We start from the raw sequence: 18,638 nt of genomic DNA, 5'->3' as shown, positions 1-18,638 counted from the left end.
TTGTCAAAAGTTTGCGCTAAATGTTGGCACTATGCATCATTGTTGGAGCACCCTCCTGTAGTAGATGCACCATGCATAAAAATGTACTGTGAAATGTTTCGTGTAAATTATTGTCACAATAATGTTTTGTGCGCCCCCATGTATGTGTTCTGTGCTAATAATGCACGGTTGTGAAATGTCCGTACACATTTTGTGGCACTATGTAATTGTTAGTGCATCCTCCTGCGGATGCTTCGTGCTAAAATTGCACTTCCATTAAAATATTGTACGCTCATGTCAACTGGTACTATATTTTCAATTGTTTCTCTGTCAATTTCAGATGTTTGTTTCCAATTACTTCAGTATCTCCCTGTTGCAATTCCAGGTGATTCATTATGCATGTGCCAATCAGTTTGAGGTGTTTAATTCTGATTCCTGTATTTACAGTGTAAAATTAAAACTATTGTTTTCAAACATTCCTATGACACCTGGTAATGGTTCTGTGTTTTTTTGTAATTTGTATTTTGTTTTTCTGCAATAAATATTTGAAATGGATCTGAGACTGACTTACTACTTTTAGCACTCTTTTTCACCACATTCCCACGTACAGATATTGCAATATCAACTCTTCCTTTCTACCTGTTTCAAACAAGCTCTATTTTTTAATTAAAAAGTTTTTTTTTTCTTGTGGCTGTTTGATCAATTATGGCAAGCATTGACTGAAATAAACCATTTATATATATCCAGCACAACATGCAATTCATTAACTTTTGACCCTAACCTTTAACACTTCCCAAAATAAATCTTTGGTGGACATTGCATCGACGCTGTTCATTTTGAATGAACATTTTTCTTGTTAGATCAGTGGTCTATGCCGGCGCATAGTGGGCGCTGTGGCGTGGTGGTAAGACGTCGGCCTCCTAATCGGAAGGTCGAGGGTTCGAATCCCGGCCGCGGCCGCCTGGTGGGTTAAGTGTGGAGATTTTTCCGATCTCCCAGGTCAACTTATGTGCAGACCTGCTAGTGGCTTATCCCCCTTCGTGTGTACACGCAAGCACAAGACCAAGTGCGCACGTAAAAGATCCTGTAATCCATGTCAGAGTTCGGTGGGTTATAGAAACACGAAAATACCCAGCATGCTTCCTCCGAAAGCGGCGTATGGCTGCCTAAATGGCGGGGTAAAAACGGTCATACACGTAAAATTCCACTCGTGCAAAAACACGAGTGTACGTGGGAGTTTCAGCCCACGAACGAAGAAGAAGAAGAAGACTGGATCAACTCGCTGCGCTCGCGGTAAGTGCTGACAACCGGAAGAAAGCTGCATTCCGAAAAAAGTCACTTCCGTTTCGCCATTTTTCGATGATGCCAGAGAAGTGAACCATGATTTCAAGATGCCCGGTGCAAATTGTTGTATGCCTGGATGCAGCGTGAGCTCACTAAGATCTTCAACGCTTATAACTTTCCATGGTATACCAAACGGAAAAGCGGATGCCGAATGGAGAGCTGCTCTTCCACAAAATCAACCGTGCTGACAAGCTTTTCAACCCGAAGAATGCGAGGATGTTCCCGACATTTCAAAGAAACATGCTTCAAATACGGTACGTAAAAAAACTAGTAATATAGCGAAAATAAGCTTTCATCTGATTGTCTGTGCTGTGTTGTTTTGCTTGTAATGCTTCAAGTGACGAAGCTCTAGTAGTATCAATCAATCAGTATGAAGCTTAGTACTTGTACTGAACTTGTAGTAACTAGTACTTTTACAGCTCGCAGACAAAAAATAACACAATCGTATTCTGAATCATACATTGACAAAGGCGTAATTCTGAGCTATAATTATTAGGTAATGGGGGAAAAAACCACTCTTTGTTCTTGTGATAATGTGTTTTTGAATATATTCTAGTAAACTTCTGGGTTAGAAGTAGAACTTAGATTTCTTTTGTTGTTTTACTCGGTCACTGAGTCAGTCTTGTTCATTCTTGACAGATTTGCAGTAGTGTGTTTTACTAATTCTTGTTTCTATTTCAATAGATCTAAATGTATAGGTCTGTTTAGTTAATTTAACTTATAATTTCGACTCAGCATTTTGAACATTTTCTTTGCATGTTTTTTTGCTGGGCCTACAGGCAAGCGAGCACTCATTCCAGGAAGTCTGCCAACCAACCATGTGCTACAGAAGTCAGTAGAAACACCAAAGACTCCAGCCAGGAAACCCCCAGTGAGTAAAAATTGCTGTTATTTGCCCAGTATAGTATGCTATTAGTGATACTGATAGTGATAATATGCTACTTGTAACTCTTTTGTGAGTACCGGTACATGTATACTGGGTGTTTTCTCAGTTTTGTCCGCTGTCAGTGTGAGATTTATATTGTGGTATAACCTGTTTTTCTAGTTTCATGGTTTAGCCACGACTCACTTTGAATGAGGGTCATCTGCCAGGCATTTAGCTGATTATCTGATAAGTGATATTTTTTAATTTGCTATTTATAAATTACAGTTATACTAGTAAACTAACACTGTCGCACAAAGTATGTGACTTTAAAAAAAGATTTGTTTGAAATCATGTGAGCTCTGTCCACTAGATGATGGAGAAGGGAATTTTTCCAGTTGAGTCTGCAACATGGATTTTTTCTCTCTCGGATAACAAATACAGTATGGTAGGAAAAATTTAGGGTTGGTGTGGCGATAACTTCTTCTTCTGCGTTCGTGGGCTGAAACTCCCATGTACACTCGTGTTTTTACGTGTATGACCGTTTTTACCCCGCCATTTAGGCAGCCACACGCCGCTTTCGGAGGAAGCATGCTGGGTATTTTCGTGTTTCCATAACCCACCGAACTCTGACATGGATTACAGGATCTTTTCCGTGCGCACTTGGTCTTGTGGTTGCGTGTACAGTAGTACCTGCCATATCCGGTCACCCATTAGTCATTGCAAAGGTGACCGCAAATATCAGGTGGCCGTTCATTACAGGCCCCCTCCTCCTCCAAAAAAACCCAAAAAACACGATCAAGTTTTCATGAAGAAAAGAAAGCGATCATCCACGAGCCGCCGATTCATTGTCTCTGTTAGTTTTGCTTTCGTTTATACATCTTAATTATTTGCGTGTTTAACTCGATCGTCTTGGCTAAGCTATTGTTTCGTATGTTTCTATGTGTGTTGTTTGGATTATTATATATGTATTTGAGTGTCAGATAAACAAGTGTTTCAAACTCACATCAGCTGTGATCGATCCGGAAGTGACTGCCGTAAATGTACATGTATGCGCATGTCTGTATTTACAGTTTGCGCATGCGTAAGTATTCATGTCGTCTGCTCGTGCTGTGCCGTCTGTGCACACAACACACACACACACACACACACACACACACACCACAGGCGCTCGCCCGCGAAAGTGACAAGTGGCCGTTAAGTGGCCGCTCCTGTCGAGTAAGAGGGGCACCTTAGGGCAAAAATCAGTGACCGTTGACCGCGTCAGACAGGTTAACGGCCATTAAGAGTCAATTATAGAAGGAAAACTCATTAGTCATGGGAAAGCTGGCCGCTCCGGGTAGGTTCACGCCCACGAAAGGGCCGGAAATGGAAGGGACTACTGTACACACGAAGGGGGATAAGTCACTAGCAGGTCTGCACACAAGTTGACCTGGGAGATCGGAAAAATCTCCACTCTTAACCCACCAGGCGGCCGCAGCCGGGATTCGAACCCTCGACCTTCCGATTACGAGGCCGACGTCTTACCACCCCGCCACAGCGCCCGTCGTGTGGCGATAACAATAAAGATATGTCATAGTGACTTGACTAATTGATTTGAATTCTGCTGCAGGTCAGTCGCCCCCCACCTCCTGGTTGCCTACTACAACTTCGAGGAAATACGACAGGACACCCTTCAGCTTGCTGCACCATGGTGTCTCTTGGAGAACAGCAAGGAACAGATACAGGTGGGAATAACCGAAGCCAGCCAAGTGAAACTGTTGTCCTCTACGTTATGATTACGTACTCCAGCAGACATCAACTTGTGGTCGACGTGCGTGGGTTTTGCTCAAAATACGTAAGTATTCGTCAGTGTTTGGCTTCTCGAATTAAGTTTCAACTTAATCTCTGTCTCGAACCACAGGCGGAAGGTATCGTTCACTGGACCACTACTTACATAGAAAGACTATACTGAACGAATCGTCGGTAAGCTTACCACACTGTCATACTGTCATACTCATAGTGATATCACTGATACATTTGTACAGGTATTAAAACATGGCTGTTTGCTGAAAAAATCGTTGTGAAAAATTGTAATGTCTCTGAAGTTTGATTCAGTCCGTCATTCATTTTGATGGGAAGTCAACCCTTGGTGAGGCTAATACTAATATTGTTTTGATCTGTATTCTGCCAGTGCCATTGCCAACTGCCATTGTTGTTCTTGTGGAGTTCTAGAACAAGCTCTGGTTTGAATGACCAGCTAAAATTAATGCTGATAGTAAATAAGTACATTATTTTTGCATTAGCGGGGTATACAAAATATTTTATTAAAAAAATACCGCATGGTTTTGCTTGATCAAATCATTTATCAGCTAACAATATGCTTTTATTTCAGTTGGACCTGACTTGAGCATGATTCCGTTGTCTCCGCAACAACAGCTTGATTGAGATACAGGCATGTCCAGTTTTCAGCAAGTGCAGGCTGAGTGTGAAGATCTGATTGCTGATCTAGACACAACATAAGCTGCTTGACACTATTCCAAGGTAAGCGAGAAGCTTTGAAAATAGTTACTTTAATTCAGTAATGCGTAATTATGTATGCAATACTCCTGCTGGTGAGTTCACTACAAACAGGTACTACATTAGAACTAGAAGAATAGGTTCCACAAGAACATTTCTGACTGTTGATGCCACTAAAACTCTCGTTACATCCTGCATTCTGTGTAGATTAGATTACAGCAAATCCCTTCTCATAGGCTGCCCTGACTCCACTCTCCATCCCTTGCAAAAAGTACAACACTCTGCAGCACTCCTCTCATGAAAGAACTTCACTGGCTTCCTGTGTCTCAACGTATTAGGTATAAAGCTGCCTGCTTCTGCTACAAGATCATCTCTGAATCGGCACCTGCCTATCTTTCGGAACTGGTCTCCCTCTCGCACCCTTCATTCTTCTGCTGATGCTCGACTTCTCCGTCAAGGTTGCTTTAAACGCAAGGCTCATGGCTTCCGCACGTTTTCATATCATGGCCCTCAGTTATGGAATTCACTCCCCTTTCTATTACGTCACTCTCCATACATTTCATCTTTTAAGTCCAATTTGAAAACTCACTTGTTCCAACAACATTACGGATAGTTCCTTAGGCCAAACAAAAAAATAGTCTGTTTACGGTAACATCGGCCCAAAAAATAGGGTCGGTAGGTCGGGATTTTTTTTTTCTCCAAAAAACATCAAATTATTTTGCCAAAAAACAAACTTTGTTTTAAAATTTTGATTTTTTGTTTTTCTTCCCCAAATGCCAAAAAAAAGTCTAGGGTCGCGCAAAAAAATAGGGTCGGTCGGGATACCGTAAACAGACTTCTTTTTTTTTGGCCTTAGCATAGAGTCTGGGGATGTGAGATGTGCATGATGTGTTGTTTGAATCTGACAGTGATTGTATGAATTTTTTATACACGTATTGTTGTCACGCGCTTTGAACTTCTGATAAGGCGCTTTATAAATGCCCGCTATTATTATTATTATTATAAGTAGATACACACTTGTAAACTTATGTTAGTTTTCACACGTGAGCATGAAGTGCCTTTATGAGAAATGTATAGTGGCTTGCAATATTGAATTTGAGGGATGTTTGCAGTTATGTAATATATTAGCACAGCTCAGTTTTCTTCAGGGTTCCGTGAGAACAGTGAAATTCTCCTTTGAGGACTGAAAAATATCTTGGATAATTGGTCTTAATTGGGGGGGGGGGGGGGGGGGAGATTTAAAACATAAGTACATTCACATGTGTTTTTCATTTTCACTGTGTAAAGGTGGGGAGGTCCTTCTCTACTTGTTTCTTTGTTTTCCCATTGACATATATTTTGTTCTTGTCTATATTTTTTACATAGGTGCTGTCCTCATCCCCAGCCGACTGTTTCCGCTGAAGCCGTGAAGGATGCTTCTTCATGTAGGCGTGGACATCTTTTTCGTCGCCGTGCAAGGCTTCCAGTTCCAGTACCATATAATTTTGTGAATACTCTGGGGACCTGTCATCAACTTTGGAAGGACGCTTTATTTTAACACTTTGTACCCCATCTATGTTGACCAAGATTTTTTAAGCCGAGACCAGCTGTGCTGCAGCAGGTCACTCAGAATTGTAGAAACTGTATCAACAGGCTAGAATCCTGGCGTTAGATCAACGTTACAGGAAGCGACTGAAGCTAACAGTCTAAGCAGGATGCAGATATGTGCCGAATGATAACAGATGCAATGTACATAGTGACTGTGTGTACCTGGGAGACAAGGAGTTAAGACCACATCTGAACTGAGGATTTAGTCTCTCCATAATCAAACGCTGAAGAAGATTTCAGAATGAACTTTGTTAGATAAATTATGGTTGTTATGATCGTCACATTTTAGGTCCCCCCCTTCCCCCCTTTTCAAACTTCCCCGCTTTTCAGACCTTACATTTTTGGATTTTCTGTTCACAACCTGTTGTACATTTACCTAGATATTAAGCAGATTTCCTCCTTTATAAGACCAGCTTATTTTTTTTATTCTTGGAGGCCTGAAAAGGGTGTTTGGAAGGACACTGTATTTGTTTGTTCGAAATTCAGAATTCAAATAATTCTTCATCAACGAGTTATTACTGCCTCACCATAGCAGTTAGGCCAGTCTTACTAACTCTTACTTTTATTAATGTGCCGTGATGCAAAGACGTTGAGCAGTTTTCAGATGTTTATGAATCTAGGGCTTTCAAAATTTACTGACATACAATACAATACAATACAATAAAATAACTTTATTAATCTCTAAAAGAGAAATTGCATTGCTGAGCTTTTGTGTCCGTAATAATAACATACATAAAACATTCAAAAATAAACATTTGTTCTTTGTCATGCATACATTCTTGTGTTCTTATACATTTCTTCATGTTGGACTCCATGACTCCATGACATCCAAACATGAAGTTCAGTTACCCCTTTTTGAGTCACTTGAGAAAAAGTGACTCTATGTAATCGGTCAGTGTTAGTCTGTCCGGCCGGCCGTCCGTCCGGCCGGCCGTAGACACCACCTTAACGTTGGACTTTTCTCGGAAACTATCAAAGCGATCGGGCTCATATTTTGTTTAGTCGTGACCTCCAATGACCTCTACACTTTAACGATGGTTTCGTTGACCTTTGACCTTTTTCAAGGTCACAGGTCAGCGTCAAAGGAAAAATTAGACATTTTATATCTTTGACAAAGTTCATCGGATGTGATTGAAACTTTGTAGGATTATTCTTTACATCAAAGTATTTACATCTGTAGCCTTTTACGAACGTTATCAGAAAAACAAGGGAGATAACTAGCCTTTTCTGTTCGGCAACACACAACTTAACGTTGGGCTTTTCTCGGAAACTATAAAAGTGACCGGGCTCAAATTTTATGTGAACGTGACTCATTGTGTTGTGAATAGCAATTTCTTCCTGTCCATCTGATGCCTCATATAATATTCAGAACTGCGAAAGTGACTCGATCGAGCGTTTGCTCTTCTTGTTAACTTTGAAGGTCACATTGTGGGCGAATTTTTAGCAAAAAGTTGGAACATGGTATGACTGTTCTTACTCACAAGGGAAGTGATTTTGTTATTTACTGATTTTCATTTTGTGTGGCCTTCTTTCACCCATTTAATCATTCATAAATGTTCATACCCAAGGGAAGTAATTCACATATCTATGGCCAATGTTTTCACAGGGCATCTGTAGTGTGGATGAACACTGTCTCCACTCAAAATAGTCCTTTGCTATTGTACATTGTGAATCAGCATTTTTGTTTTTGTCCTGTTTGAATAAAGTGCAATCATTTTACAACCAAAGTGTTAATGTTAAAGATGTTTACATAATGTGTGAAGGATGATGCATTTGAAAACTAATATTGTTAAATGTAAATTGACCTGTGACAAGTCAGCATAGTGCAATATCCAAGCATGAAACCCGCACACAATTCCCAAACAACATGCTTTCTTTTCCACAAAATTCCATCCAGTGGAAAACAATTATGTGAACGTCATAACATGGTTTTTACATTAATAATCAAGCCTTACACCAACTAAAATGGTGTTAATAGGCATTTGAGCAAGCTTTAACACCAACATAACATGGAGTTAATAGGCATTTGAGCAAGCTTTAACACCAACATAACATGGGGTTTTGCATGTTATACCAGCAATAACACCAAAACAAGCAGTTTTGCAAGTTAAGTCTACGATAACATGATGTTAATCACATTACAAGCAAGCTGTAACACCACCAAAACAAGCAGTTTTGCAAGTTAAGTCTACGATAACATGATGTTAATCACATTACAAGCAAGCTGTAACACCACCAAAACAAGCAGTTTTGCAAGTTAAGTCTACGATAACATGATGTTACTTGGCGTTAAACCAAAGCTTTAATGCCATCAAAACTTGGAATTTTTGCATGTTACAGACATGCTGTAACATGGTTTAACATGATGTTTTGACCGTCGCAAAACGCGCTGAAATTCCAGGCAATTTCGCTGCGATAACTTCAACAAAATCCAATCAAAATCTGGCGTTGTCGTGAACACCAAAATGTGATAAACCCATTGAAACTTGAAGTTTTGTTGGGATTTTGAGTAGTTTTGTAAGATACAAAACGCCACTTTTCGCCCAGTGAGAGAGAGAGAGAGAGAGAGAGAGAGAGAGAGAGAGAGAGTGTGTGTGTGTGTGTGTGCACTGGGCGGCCTGAGCCCATATATAGCGTGTGCCACTCAGTTCGCGTGCTGCGCGACCTAATTTTATGAACGAGCGAAGTCAGCATTCTAGGCATTTGAGTTCACTGGTAAAATTGTCAGAGTTGGTGGCTTGGTGGAAAGCACGTCCGTCTAAGGCCAAAGTGATCCGGGTTCGATTCCCGGCATGGGCGGTCTATTTATTTTTTATTTTTTTATTTTTCATTTTTTTTAAATTCTTGTTTACTATTGTTTATTATGAACGTTTTAATTTTATGAACGAGCGAAGCGTTAGCATTGTAAGCAAAGGGAAGCCAGCCGGCTTCTTACCTCTTGTATAGTCTTTTTTCTCTCGCGCGGTGTGTGTGTGTGTTCAAGATTTTGTGCACATGTGTTAGTATTACTGTTTGTGTGTGTGTGTGTGTGTGTTGTGTGTGTGTGTGTGTGTGTGTGTGTGTGTGTGTGTGTGTGTGTGTGTGCGCGTGCATGAGTCTGTACTCGTGTGTGTGTGTGTGTGTGTGTGTGTGTGTGTGTGTGTGTGTGTGTGTCACAGTGTATAAGAAAGAGAGAGAGAGAGAGGGAGTGAGAGGGAGAGAGAGTGTGTGTGTGTGAATGTGTGTGTGCATGAGTTTGTGTGTGTATGAGTGTGTATATGTGTTTGTTTGTGAAGCACATCCTCGGCTCGCATGCAATGTATTTATATAGCAAAGGGAATGCCTGTAATTCACACAGAGCAACTTGATCACTTGGTCTTAAACGTGCACCAGACAAAAACTTTCATACTGGGGGAGCGAGCCAGTCTGAAGAGTTCTCGGGTCCAGCGCGAGCGTTTTTTTATTTTCATTTTTTGGATAAATGTCTTTGATGACGTCATATCCGGCTTTTGTAAAAGTTGAGGCGGCACTGTCACACCCTCAATTTTTTAATTAAATTGATTGAAATTTTGGCCAAGCAATCTTCGACAAAGGCCGGACTTTAGTATTGCATTTCAGCTTGGAGGCTTAAAAATTAATTCGTGACTTTGGTCATTAAAAATCTGAAAATTGTAAAAAAAATTATTTTTTTATAAAACGATCCAAAATTACGTTCATCTAATTTTTCATCATTTTTTGATTCCAAAAACATATAAATATGTTATATTTGGATTAAAAACAAGCTCTGAAAATTAAAAATATACAAATTATTATCAAAATTAAATTTCCGAAATCGTTTTAAAAACTATTTCATCGTATTCCTTGTCGGTTCCTGATTCCAAAAACATAGAGATATGATATGTTTGGATTAAAAACACGCTCAGAAAGTTAAAACGAAGAGAGGTACAGAAAAGCGTGCTATGAAGCACAGCGCAACCGATACCGCGCCAAACAGGCTCGTCACTTTCATTGCCTTTTGCACTATTATTATTATTATGGTGAGCTTATATAGCGCGAACCACAATTAACTGTGCTCTCCGCGCTTTACATATTAATTTCTGCCGTGTGAAATGAAATTTTTTTACAGACAGACAGACAAACAAACATTTTTTACACACAATATATAACGCATTCACATCGACCAGCAAACCTCAAGCCTGTTAGGCGAGCATTCACCTTTCGCGGCCTTTATTCCAAGTCACACGGGTATTTGATGGACATTTTTATCTATGCCTATACAATTTTGCCAGGAAAGACCCTTTTGTCAATCGTGGGATCTTTAACGTGCACACCCCAATATAGTGTACACGAAGGGACCTCGGTTTTTCGTCTCATCCGAAAGACTAGCACTTGAACCCACCATCTAGGTTAGGAAAGGGGGGAGAAAATAACGGCCTGACCCAGGGTCGAACACGCAACCTCTCGATTCCGAGCGCAAGTGCGTTACCACTCGGCCACCCAGTCCCATAGCGGCGGACGACGTTCAGTTTCATTCTGTGAGTTCCACAGCTTGCTTGACTAAATGTAGTAATTTCGCCTTACGCGACTTGTTTTACATTTAGTGAAGTTTTGACTAAATGTTTTAACATAGAGGGGGAATCGAGGCTTTTATAATTATTATTTATTTTTTGCGTTTCGTTTATCGATACAACGTCTTGCGCACGGGTCAAAATGTGTGGGTCAGGGGTCAATTGGTTTGACGTTCGTGTTTCTCCGAACGTCTGTGTATCGAAACACAGATAAACGCACTCCTTGATTTTGTAAGAAGAGAAAACATATCGCTAGGTTTCATCTGTTTGTGATGAATTTATGACCTTTCATGAAGTAGTTTTGTATTTTGTTTACTTTTGCCAGTTTGCCAGTTCGTTTTTGGAACTTTGCAAAGCAGTGTCGTCTGTCTATAGGTCTGGGGAAACGCCAACGAAAAGAGCCGAATAATCCCCGAGCGTTTCTATTGGGTTTGCTTTTGATTATCCATGTATAATAACCTGCTTCCTGCAACTATGGTAACCGGGGATTTATTGCATGGGGAACATGAGATTTATTTCCCAGTTGGCTGTGAGTGAAAACTCCTGAAAATGATGACAAGTTGTTTTGTTCAGCTGGTTTGTGTTTTTCGTGGGCTATGCTTTTTCATCTGATGCAGGCGTTGACCGCATGACGGGTCAACAACGGAAGATTTCGCATTACTTTTGAGGGGTACCATGACGAAAAGTGCTGTATTCTAGAAATGACGTAGTGGATTACTTTGAACCGTTGAGAATATTATATTAATCATGCCTACATGCTAGAAGTACAGGTATTTTATCAGATATTTTTGGAAAGGTATTTCAAACCAGTCATAGGATTGTTAAAAAAAACACCATGACTTTGCAATTCTACAGACAAATGATTGATACAAACGCTGTCAAAGGTTTGTGTGTGTATCATACCGTAAAGTACCTTGTAAGCGCCCACCCCCCTTATGCACACAATTTGGCCTAAAGTAGGGGATGGGCGTTTACTAGGCACCACACCCTGTGCAGGAACAGTTCCCCGTTACAATGGCGACATTTGGTATTAACATGGTACAGGAATAAACCATCTCTGCAGAAAAAAAGCTGCTTAAACACCAAATCAACCTTTGGGCCTTTTGGTTCGATAACAAACGTTCATGACTCATATGGAATCGGAAAAGTATGATTCCAGATTTGCTTTGGGAGAAATTACCTTACCAGCTCACAGGAATTAATAATAAACAACAACAAACAAGCGCGAAATGTTTTCAATTTGTAGTCAGTTACGCGACGGGTCGTTTACTCCATACTTGGCGCTTACAAGGTAGATGTAGCAATATATAGTTTATGGTACTGTGTGAGTTTGATAGACCTGTAAACACGCTTGATATTTTTTGGGATCATTCTTCGTGTACAGCGATGCTCAGCAAAGCTTGACCGCAGCATATCTGAGAGGCACGCAGCGATAACGGCTGTCAGTGGAAAACAGCGAGGACGTTCCACTTTCTCTCTCATGTGTTTACATGGCTAGCAATTATACTCAAGGAGCTACACACAAATGAAACTTCGGTAGGGTTTGTATCAATCACTAATTTGTCTAGACATGCGAAGTCATGAATGTTGTGTTTTGAAATGTGCACAAGCTGGTAGGATTGACCTCAACGTCTCAATGTCAAATTATGATGCAACAAACTGCTAAAGAAAGAGCTATCTTTATGTGATAAAAGCAAGCTGTGCGTAAGGAGCTCTAGTAAATCTTGAACAAGGCATCTTTAGTCAGGGTATTTGCAGGGGGATTATTTTTTTCCAGTTACAGTTTTCATGTAGTTGAGCTATCTTTGATTTTGATTATTTATTTTTCAGCGATATATTACAAATTACACCAAACCGGCGACACATATGCCCGGAAAACCATTTTTCCTGACGTCAACGCTAATGTGAGGAGATTCAAAGGCACAGATGATTTCAACGCTGGTACTGTTCTTGTTGTTACATGGGAACAAGTGCAGCAAAAGAAGGGAATTCGTGAACTGTATGTAAGTACTTTTGTTGTTTTTCAGTACACTCTTTCACTGCAATTTATATACCTTGGAGTGCACTAATAATCCCTGAAAGCGTAATATAGCTATTCTGATGAACACGTGGGGGAATTCGGGGGCTGTGATTGGATGGTCTCTTCCAATCATCAAAGCATAATGCTACGGAAGTCGGCCATTTTTCTCAATATCCAAAAGCATATTGTCAATAACAAAGACGCATGGTTCCGGTTTACCCATCTGTACCACGCGGCGTTGTTTCTATCGACAACAGCATACACTGACAACTTGAAATTCTTCTCGGGAATGTTTTTCAGCTTTACAAATGTCGATAGCATACCCTTTTCTGCTAACTTTCCGATGAAACAGGACTAAACCAATTATTTTCTGTCCCTAAACACCACAAAATGCCCAAAATCGAAAGATGTAGTACAAACAAGGTAGTAAAACGGAACAGCCGTTTTTGTGTGCCTGTGTGACTGTGAGCTCAGTTGCCTGACACAAGCTTTCGCATTCGGCTTTTCGTATCTCGTAACTCCACACTAAATACCCCACCTCCCATCTCAAAGTATTGATGATCAACCCCAGGTACTAACATTCATGAAGTCGTTTAAAAAACGTATTTTAATTGAGGTTGAAAAAATCGCTTCATGACGAGACAAGTTTAATGCATACGAGTCGAAGACGAGTCGCATTATGCTTGTTCGAGTCTAACATTTTTGACATTTGCAAGTATTCCAGAGAGGGTAAATGCAGCGAATAAAAATTGTTTTGAGCGCTCTAGCACCGTTATCGTTGAGGACGAGAGAAAACAAAGTAAAATATTGTTTTGACTTGTACGTATTGAAGTTCACTTTGACATTGAAAAAATGTGGCAGAGAGAAAGACAAAGAGAGACACCCACACAAACTGAGACACGCGCACGTACGACTACGCCCGAATGTACGGTACCAGAGTATCATAATTGGACAATTTCTGAAGATATGCTATACCTGTTTTCGGACATGGCAGATTGTGAACACTTTGAAAAAGCCCAATCCCCCCCCCCCCCCTCCTCCTCTCGCTTTCTTTCTCTCTCTCTTTCTCTCTCTCTTTCGCTTTCTCTCTCTCTCTCTTTCTCTCTCTCTCTCTCTCGCTTTCTCTCTCTCTCTCTTTCTCTCTCTCTCTCTCTCTCGCTTTCTCTCTCTCTCTCTTTCTCTCTCTCTCTCTCTCTCTCTCGCTTTCTCTCTCTCTCTTTCTCTCTCTCTCTCTCTCTCTCTCTCTCTCTCTCTCTCTCTCTCTCTCTCTCTCTCTTTCACGTGAACAGACTGGATGTGCAATAAATATAGACAGATAGCCACATAAAACATTGAAAGGCATAGTGGGTGAATTTGTGTGAGTGTGAGTATTTGAATGTAAACTAACCCTTCTCTTCTCCAAGGATGGATATGCAACATTCCAAGTAGCAGTTGCTGTAAGTGAAACAGAGGCCTACGGATTGGTTTTCTACAGACAAGGTGCAATGAATTGGAAAGTACCGGTGCCTTTAACACCAACAATTGACGTTGGTGTTACAACAACCGACGACAGCACAACGCAATGCAAGGATTTTGTCTTATCAAGAACAAAAGCAGTGCTGGACATGGATCAAATCCAAGGCAACATAGGTAAGGCTTTGAACATTATTTTACGCTTTATGGTTCTTGGTTGGTTGGACACCGTGTTGTTCTACTGCAAGGACAAAAAAAAATCAAAAGCAGTTTCAAACTGAACCTTTTTTACAACTTGGAAGAATGCGCTGTAATCTGTGCATGGCAGCTTTGTTTTGATATTCTTTGAAATTGAACATTTATTCTGGAGACATTATTCATGTCTCAATAAATAGAAATGTTCGTGTTCACGTATAGATTTACCACATGTACAGTAGCTGCCTTTCTTCTCCTGTCATGCCTATGTGACAGGGCGACCAGTCACCAATTACAGAGTAAAGTTTTTGTCATTGTCCAGTCTAGTGTTTGTAGTTCATGTTGCCGATCGCTTTATGTTTTGTGTAATGCCGTTATCTGTTCTAAGTTAAATTTTGAGATGCACATGTCCAGTCACCGGTAGATCCTAAGCACGCTTAGCTGTCTGTATCCATGTTCTGACTAGTCTTTGATCCTTTGAACTTAAGCCGCTCTCCTAGGAAGAGACGGGTAGCCTGGGAGCCTGCAGGTGTTGTGACGTCATATGGCGGCCTGTCTGTCTCTGTATTCCTCGGCTAGCGGCATGTAGCAGTAGTTTTCAAGTAGGTGTTAATTCCTTTGTCGGATCGGGTGGATCGAATACCAGCTCAGCTGGCAGTTGGTCAGTTGCGTAACTGTTATGACCGACCCGGGGTACTAGCCGCCGATAACACGTGCTTGTGGTAATGTTTGATGCGCTCAGATTAAAGCCCCGTTAAGAGGGTGTGAATTCCTTTGAATTAGATACAGAGAAGCGTGTCAGCTGCGGTTGGAAGGTCTTAATCAATCAATCAATCAATCAATGAGGCTTATATCGCGCATATTCCGTGGGTACAGTTCTAGGCGCTCTGCAGTGATGCCGTGTGAGATGAAATTTTATACGGCCAGTAGATTGCAGCCATGTTGGCGCATATTTACCTTTCACGGCCTTATTCCAAGTCACACGGGTATGGTAGACAATTATTAACTGTGCCTAAGCAATTTTGCCAGGAAAGACCCTTTTGTCAATCGTGGGATCTTTAAAGTGCACACCCAATGTAGTATACACGGGGGGGTGGTTCGGACACCGAAGAGAGTCTGCACACAAAGTTGACTCTGTGAAATAAATTTCCGCCGAACCTGGGATCGAACTCGCGCTGACAGCGGCCAACTGAATACAAATCCAGCGCGCTACCAACTGAGCTATATCCCCGCCCTTAATTCCTTACCCCCCCCCCCCCCTTCTTCTTGTCCTTAACCTAATGGAATGGCTTATTATCTTAGAATGTTGTGTTACTAATAGTTACTAAGATGCTGATTGGATGTTTGTGACTCCAGCTAAAGTTGAATTATGTGTGTACATGCTAGAGTGGAGAAGAGAACTTTATGAACTTCGGAAGAGTGTGGACGTATTTTGTTGTGTGCTCCACCAACTCAGGCTTGTAGCCACCGGCTTCGGTCGGGTTGGCGAAGAGGAGGAGGGAAGATCGAGAGACAAAGAAATAAAGTTTGTCACGCCAGTATTCTGCTGTTGTCACAATGTCACAACTCATATGTTGTGTCCGTGAGTAACACATTATTAAAACATCAAAACATTGTTTTCCGAACCTTCTACACCTAGCTTTCACTGTGCCGAATATCCTTGCGAATATGAACATGTTGTATTCGGCATAAAAAGAGACGTATGGACAGGAACAAATATTGAAATTTCGAAGCCTTACGAATTCTTGCGAATGTCTTACGTATGGTTGCGAGTGCTTGCGAATTTCTACCGATCATTGCGAATGCATACAAATCCATATACGAACTTCTTGCGGATGTATTACGACTGTTGCGAGTGGCCTTGCGAGTGTTGCGAGTGCTTGCAAACATTTTACGAATAAAGCGATTATGCGATTTGCACTGTTCGTAATACTGCTCTTACACTGTGCCGAATTGCCCTTGCGAATAGAATTTGCCAATAATTCGTAATGATCGGGACATGGTCGCAAGACATTTGTAAATGTTCTTAGCCATTCGTCACCATTCGTCTCTTGTTGCGAATATTAGCAACATGCTCCTAATATTCGCAAGGAAGGCATATTATTCACTTTTTACCAACGTACTCGTAAGCATTCGCAAGCCATTCGTAATCATCGTAAAGGTATTCGTAGCGCTCGCAAGGCATTCGCAATGATCGGTACACATTCGCAAGCACTCGCAACCATTCGTAAGACATTCGCATGAAATTCGCAAGAAATGTGTTTATGGATTCGTATGCATTTGCAATGATCGGTAGACATTCGCAAGCACTCGCAACCATTCGTAAGACATTCGCAAGGATTCATAAGCCTTCGAATGGTCAATATTTTTCCTGTACATTCGTCTCTTTTTTTGCCGAATACAACATGTTCATATCCGAAAGGATATTCGGTACAGCGTAAGACAGGCCTAACGATTGTTTACGAATGCCTTGCGAGCGTTACGAATACATTGCGATGATTACGAATGTTCACAAGGATATTCGGCACAGTGAAAGACAGGCATAACGAATGGTTGCGAATGCCTTGCGAGCGTTACGAATACATTTCGATGATTACGAATGTCTTGCGAATACTTACGAGTACGTTGGGAAAATTTAAGAATATGACTTCCTTGAGAATATTAGGAACATTTTGCTATGTTCGAAACAAGAGACAAATGGTGGCAAATGGTTAATAACATTTACAAATGTCTTGCGACCGTGTCCCGATCATTGCGAATCATTGGAAAATTCTATTCGCAAGGGCAATTTGGCACAGTGTAAGAGTTGCATCAAGCGTAGGCGTGCGAGTGTGTGTGTATGTTTGTGTGTGTGTGTGTGTGTGTGTGTGTGTGTGTGTGTGCTTGTTTGTGTGTGTGTGTTTGTGTGTGTGCGTTTGTGTGTGTGTGTGTGTGTGTGCAGTACGGATGTGGCGGACATACCTGTCTGGAGTACTTTGGGTGTGACTACCTCGTATGTTTTATTGTTCTTATATTTTATTTGTTTTTTGTTTTTGACTCACATGCGAAGCAAAAGTGAGTCTATGTACTCACCCGAGTCGTCCGTCCGTCCGTCCGTCCGTCCGTCCGTCCGGAAAACTTTAACGTTGGATATTTCTTGGACACTATTCAGTCTATCAGTACCAAATTTGGCAAGATGGTGTATGATGACAAGGCCCCAAAAAACATACATAGCATCTTGACCTTGCTTCAAGGTCAAGGTCGCAGGGGCCATAAATGTTGCCTAAAAAACAGCTATTTTTCACATTTTTCCCATTTTCTCTGAAGTTTTTGAGATTCAATACCTCACCTATATATGATATATAGGGCAAAGTAAGCCCCATCTTTTGATACCAGTTTGGTTTACCTTGCTTCAAGGTCAAGGTCACAGGAGCTCTTCAAAGTTGGATTGTATACATATTTTGAAGTGACCTTGACCCTGAACTATGGAAGATAACTGTTTCAAACTTAAATATTATGTGGGGCACATGTTATGCTTTCATCATGAGACACATTTGGTCACATATGATCAAGGTCAAGGTCACTTTGACCCTTATGAAATGTGACCAAAATAAGGTAGTGAACCACTAAAAGTGACCATATCTCATGGTAGAAAGAGCCAATAAGCACCATTGTACTTCCTATGTCTTGAATTAACAGCTTTGTGTTGCATGACCTTGGATGACCTTGACCTTGGGTCAAGGTCACATGTATTTTGGTAGGAAAAATGTGTAAAGCATGTGAGTCGTATGGGCTTTGCCCTTCTTGTTTAAGGTTGTTGTCATATGTTGTTTGGTTGTTTTAAGAGCAGATGAACCACACTTTTCCGTCCATTGTAATTAAATTGTATGGACAATAAATGATCTTATGTCTTATATGTCTTTTGTCTAGGACAAGAAATAAACAGAATAAAATCGGTCTCGCCACATGATACTTGGGGTTCTCGAGACGAGAAACAACAATAAACAAACAAAAAAACACACGTTTGAACACAAGGCTGTCGTTCTTTGAGATTTTACTTCTGAAATTGGTTATATTTTGCTTGGAAAGTTGTCAAGATTACGTGCTCTTATGATACGAAAATGGAATCAGAAGAAATGCAAACCTTTCAAATAATTGAATACAACCATATGTT

At 40.8% G+C, this 18,638-nt stretch overlaps 2 protein-coding genes across 3 annotated transcripts in view; both read left to right on the top strand.

The window, feature by feature from the left end:
* The window catches only part of LOC138946571 (mucin-like protein), a 154,066-nt gene that overhangs the window by 35,355 nt on the left and 100,073 nt on the right, over positions 1 to 18,638 (top strand). The window contains exons 3-4 of the mRNA XM_070318014.1: positions 12,649 to 12,821; positions 14,242 to 14,467. Of these exons, the coding sequence (XP_070174115.1) occupies positions 12,649 to 12,821; positions 14,242 to 14,467 (399 nt within the window). The remainder of the gene's footprint in view (positions 1 to 12,648; positions 12,822 to 14,241; positions 14,468 to 18,638) is intronic.
* On the top strand, positions 1,279 to 7,998 carry LOC138947492 (uncharacterized). Of its 2 annotated transcripts, none has more exons than XM_070318973.1 (5): positions 1,279 to 1,577; positions 2,103 to 2,194; positions 3,798 to 3,912; positions 4,560 to 4,708; positions 6,050 to 7,998. In XM_070318973.1, exons 1-4 carry the CDS (start codon positions 1,400 to 1,402, stop codon positions 4,610 to 4,612), a joined length of 438 nt encoding a protein of 145 aa, XP_070175074.1. In that variant the 5' UTR covers positions 1,279 to 1,399; the 3' UTR covers positions 4,613 to 4,708; positions 6,050 to 7,998. The 2 variants fall into 2 exon arrangements, with proteins under 2 accessions (XP_070175074.1, XP_070175072.1); XM_070318971.1 differs by having other exon boundaries at positions 1,287 to 1,577; positions 3,798 to 4,022.

The sequence above is a fragment of the Littorina saxatilis genome, linkage group LG14 (assembly GCF_037325665.1).
Source record: "Littorina saxatilis isolate snail1 linkage group LG14, US_GU_Lsax_2.0, whole genome shotgun sequence".
In the NCBI taxonomy this organism is placed as follows: domain Eukaryota; kingdom Metazoa; phylum Mollusca; class Gastropoda; order Littorinimorpha; family Littorinidae; genus Littorina; species Littorina saxatilis.
The sequence above is the reverse complement of the archived record's forward strand: the minus strand, read 5'-3'. Positions and strand labels throughout refer to the sequence as shown.

Bases quoted from the DNA above. Each gene is read 5' to 3' on its own strand.
- LOC138947492 (XM_070318971.1), top strand. From the start codon at position 1,400: ATGCAGCGTGAGCTCACTAAGATCTTCAACGCTTATAACTTTCCATGG. The intron at 1,578-2,102 runs GTACGTAAAAAA...CTGGGCCTACAG, and splicing joins AGAAACATGCTTCAAATACG to GCAAGCGAGCACTCATTCCA. The intron at 2,195-3,797 runs GTGAGTAAAAAT...ATTCTGCTGCAG, and splicing joins CTCCAGCCAGGAAACCCCCA to GTCAGTCGCCCCCCACCTCC.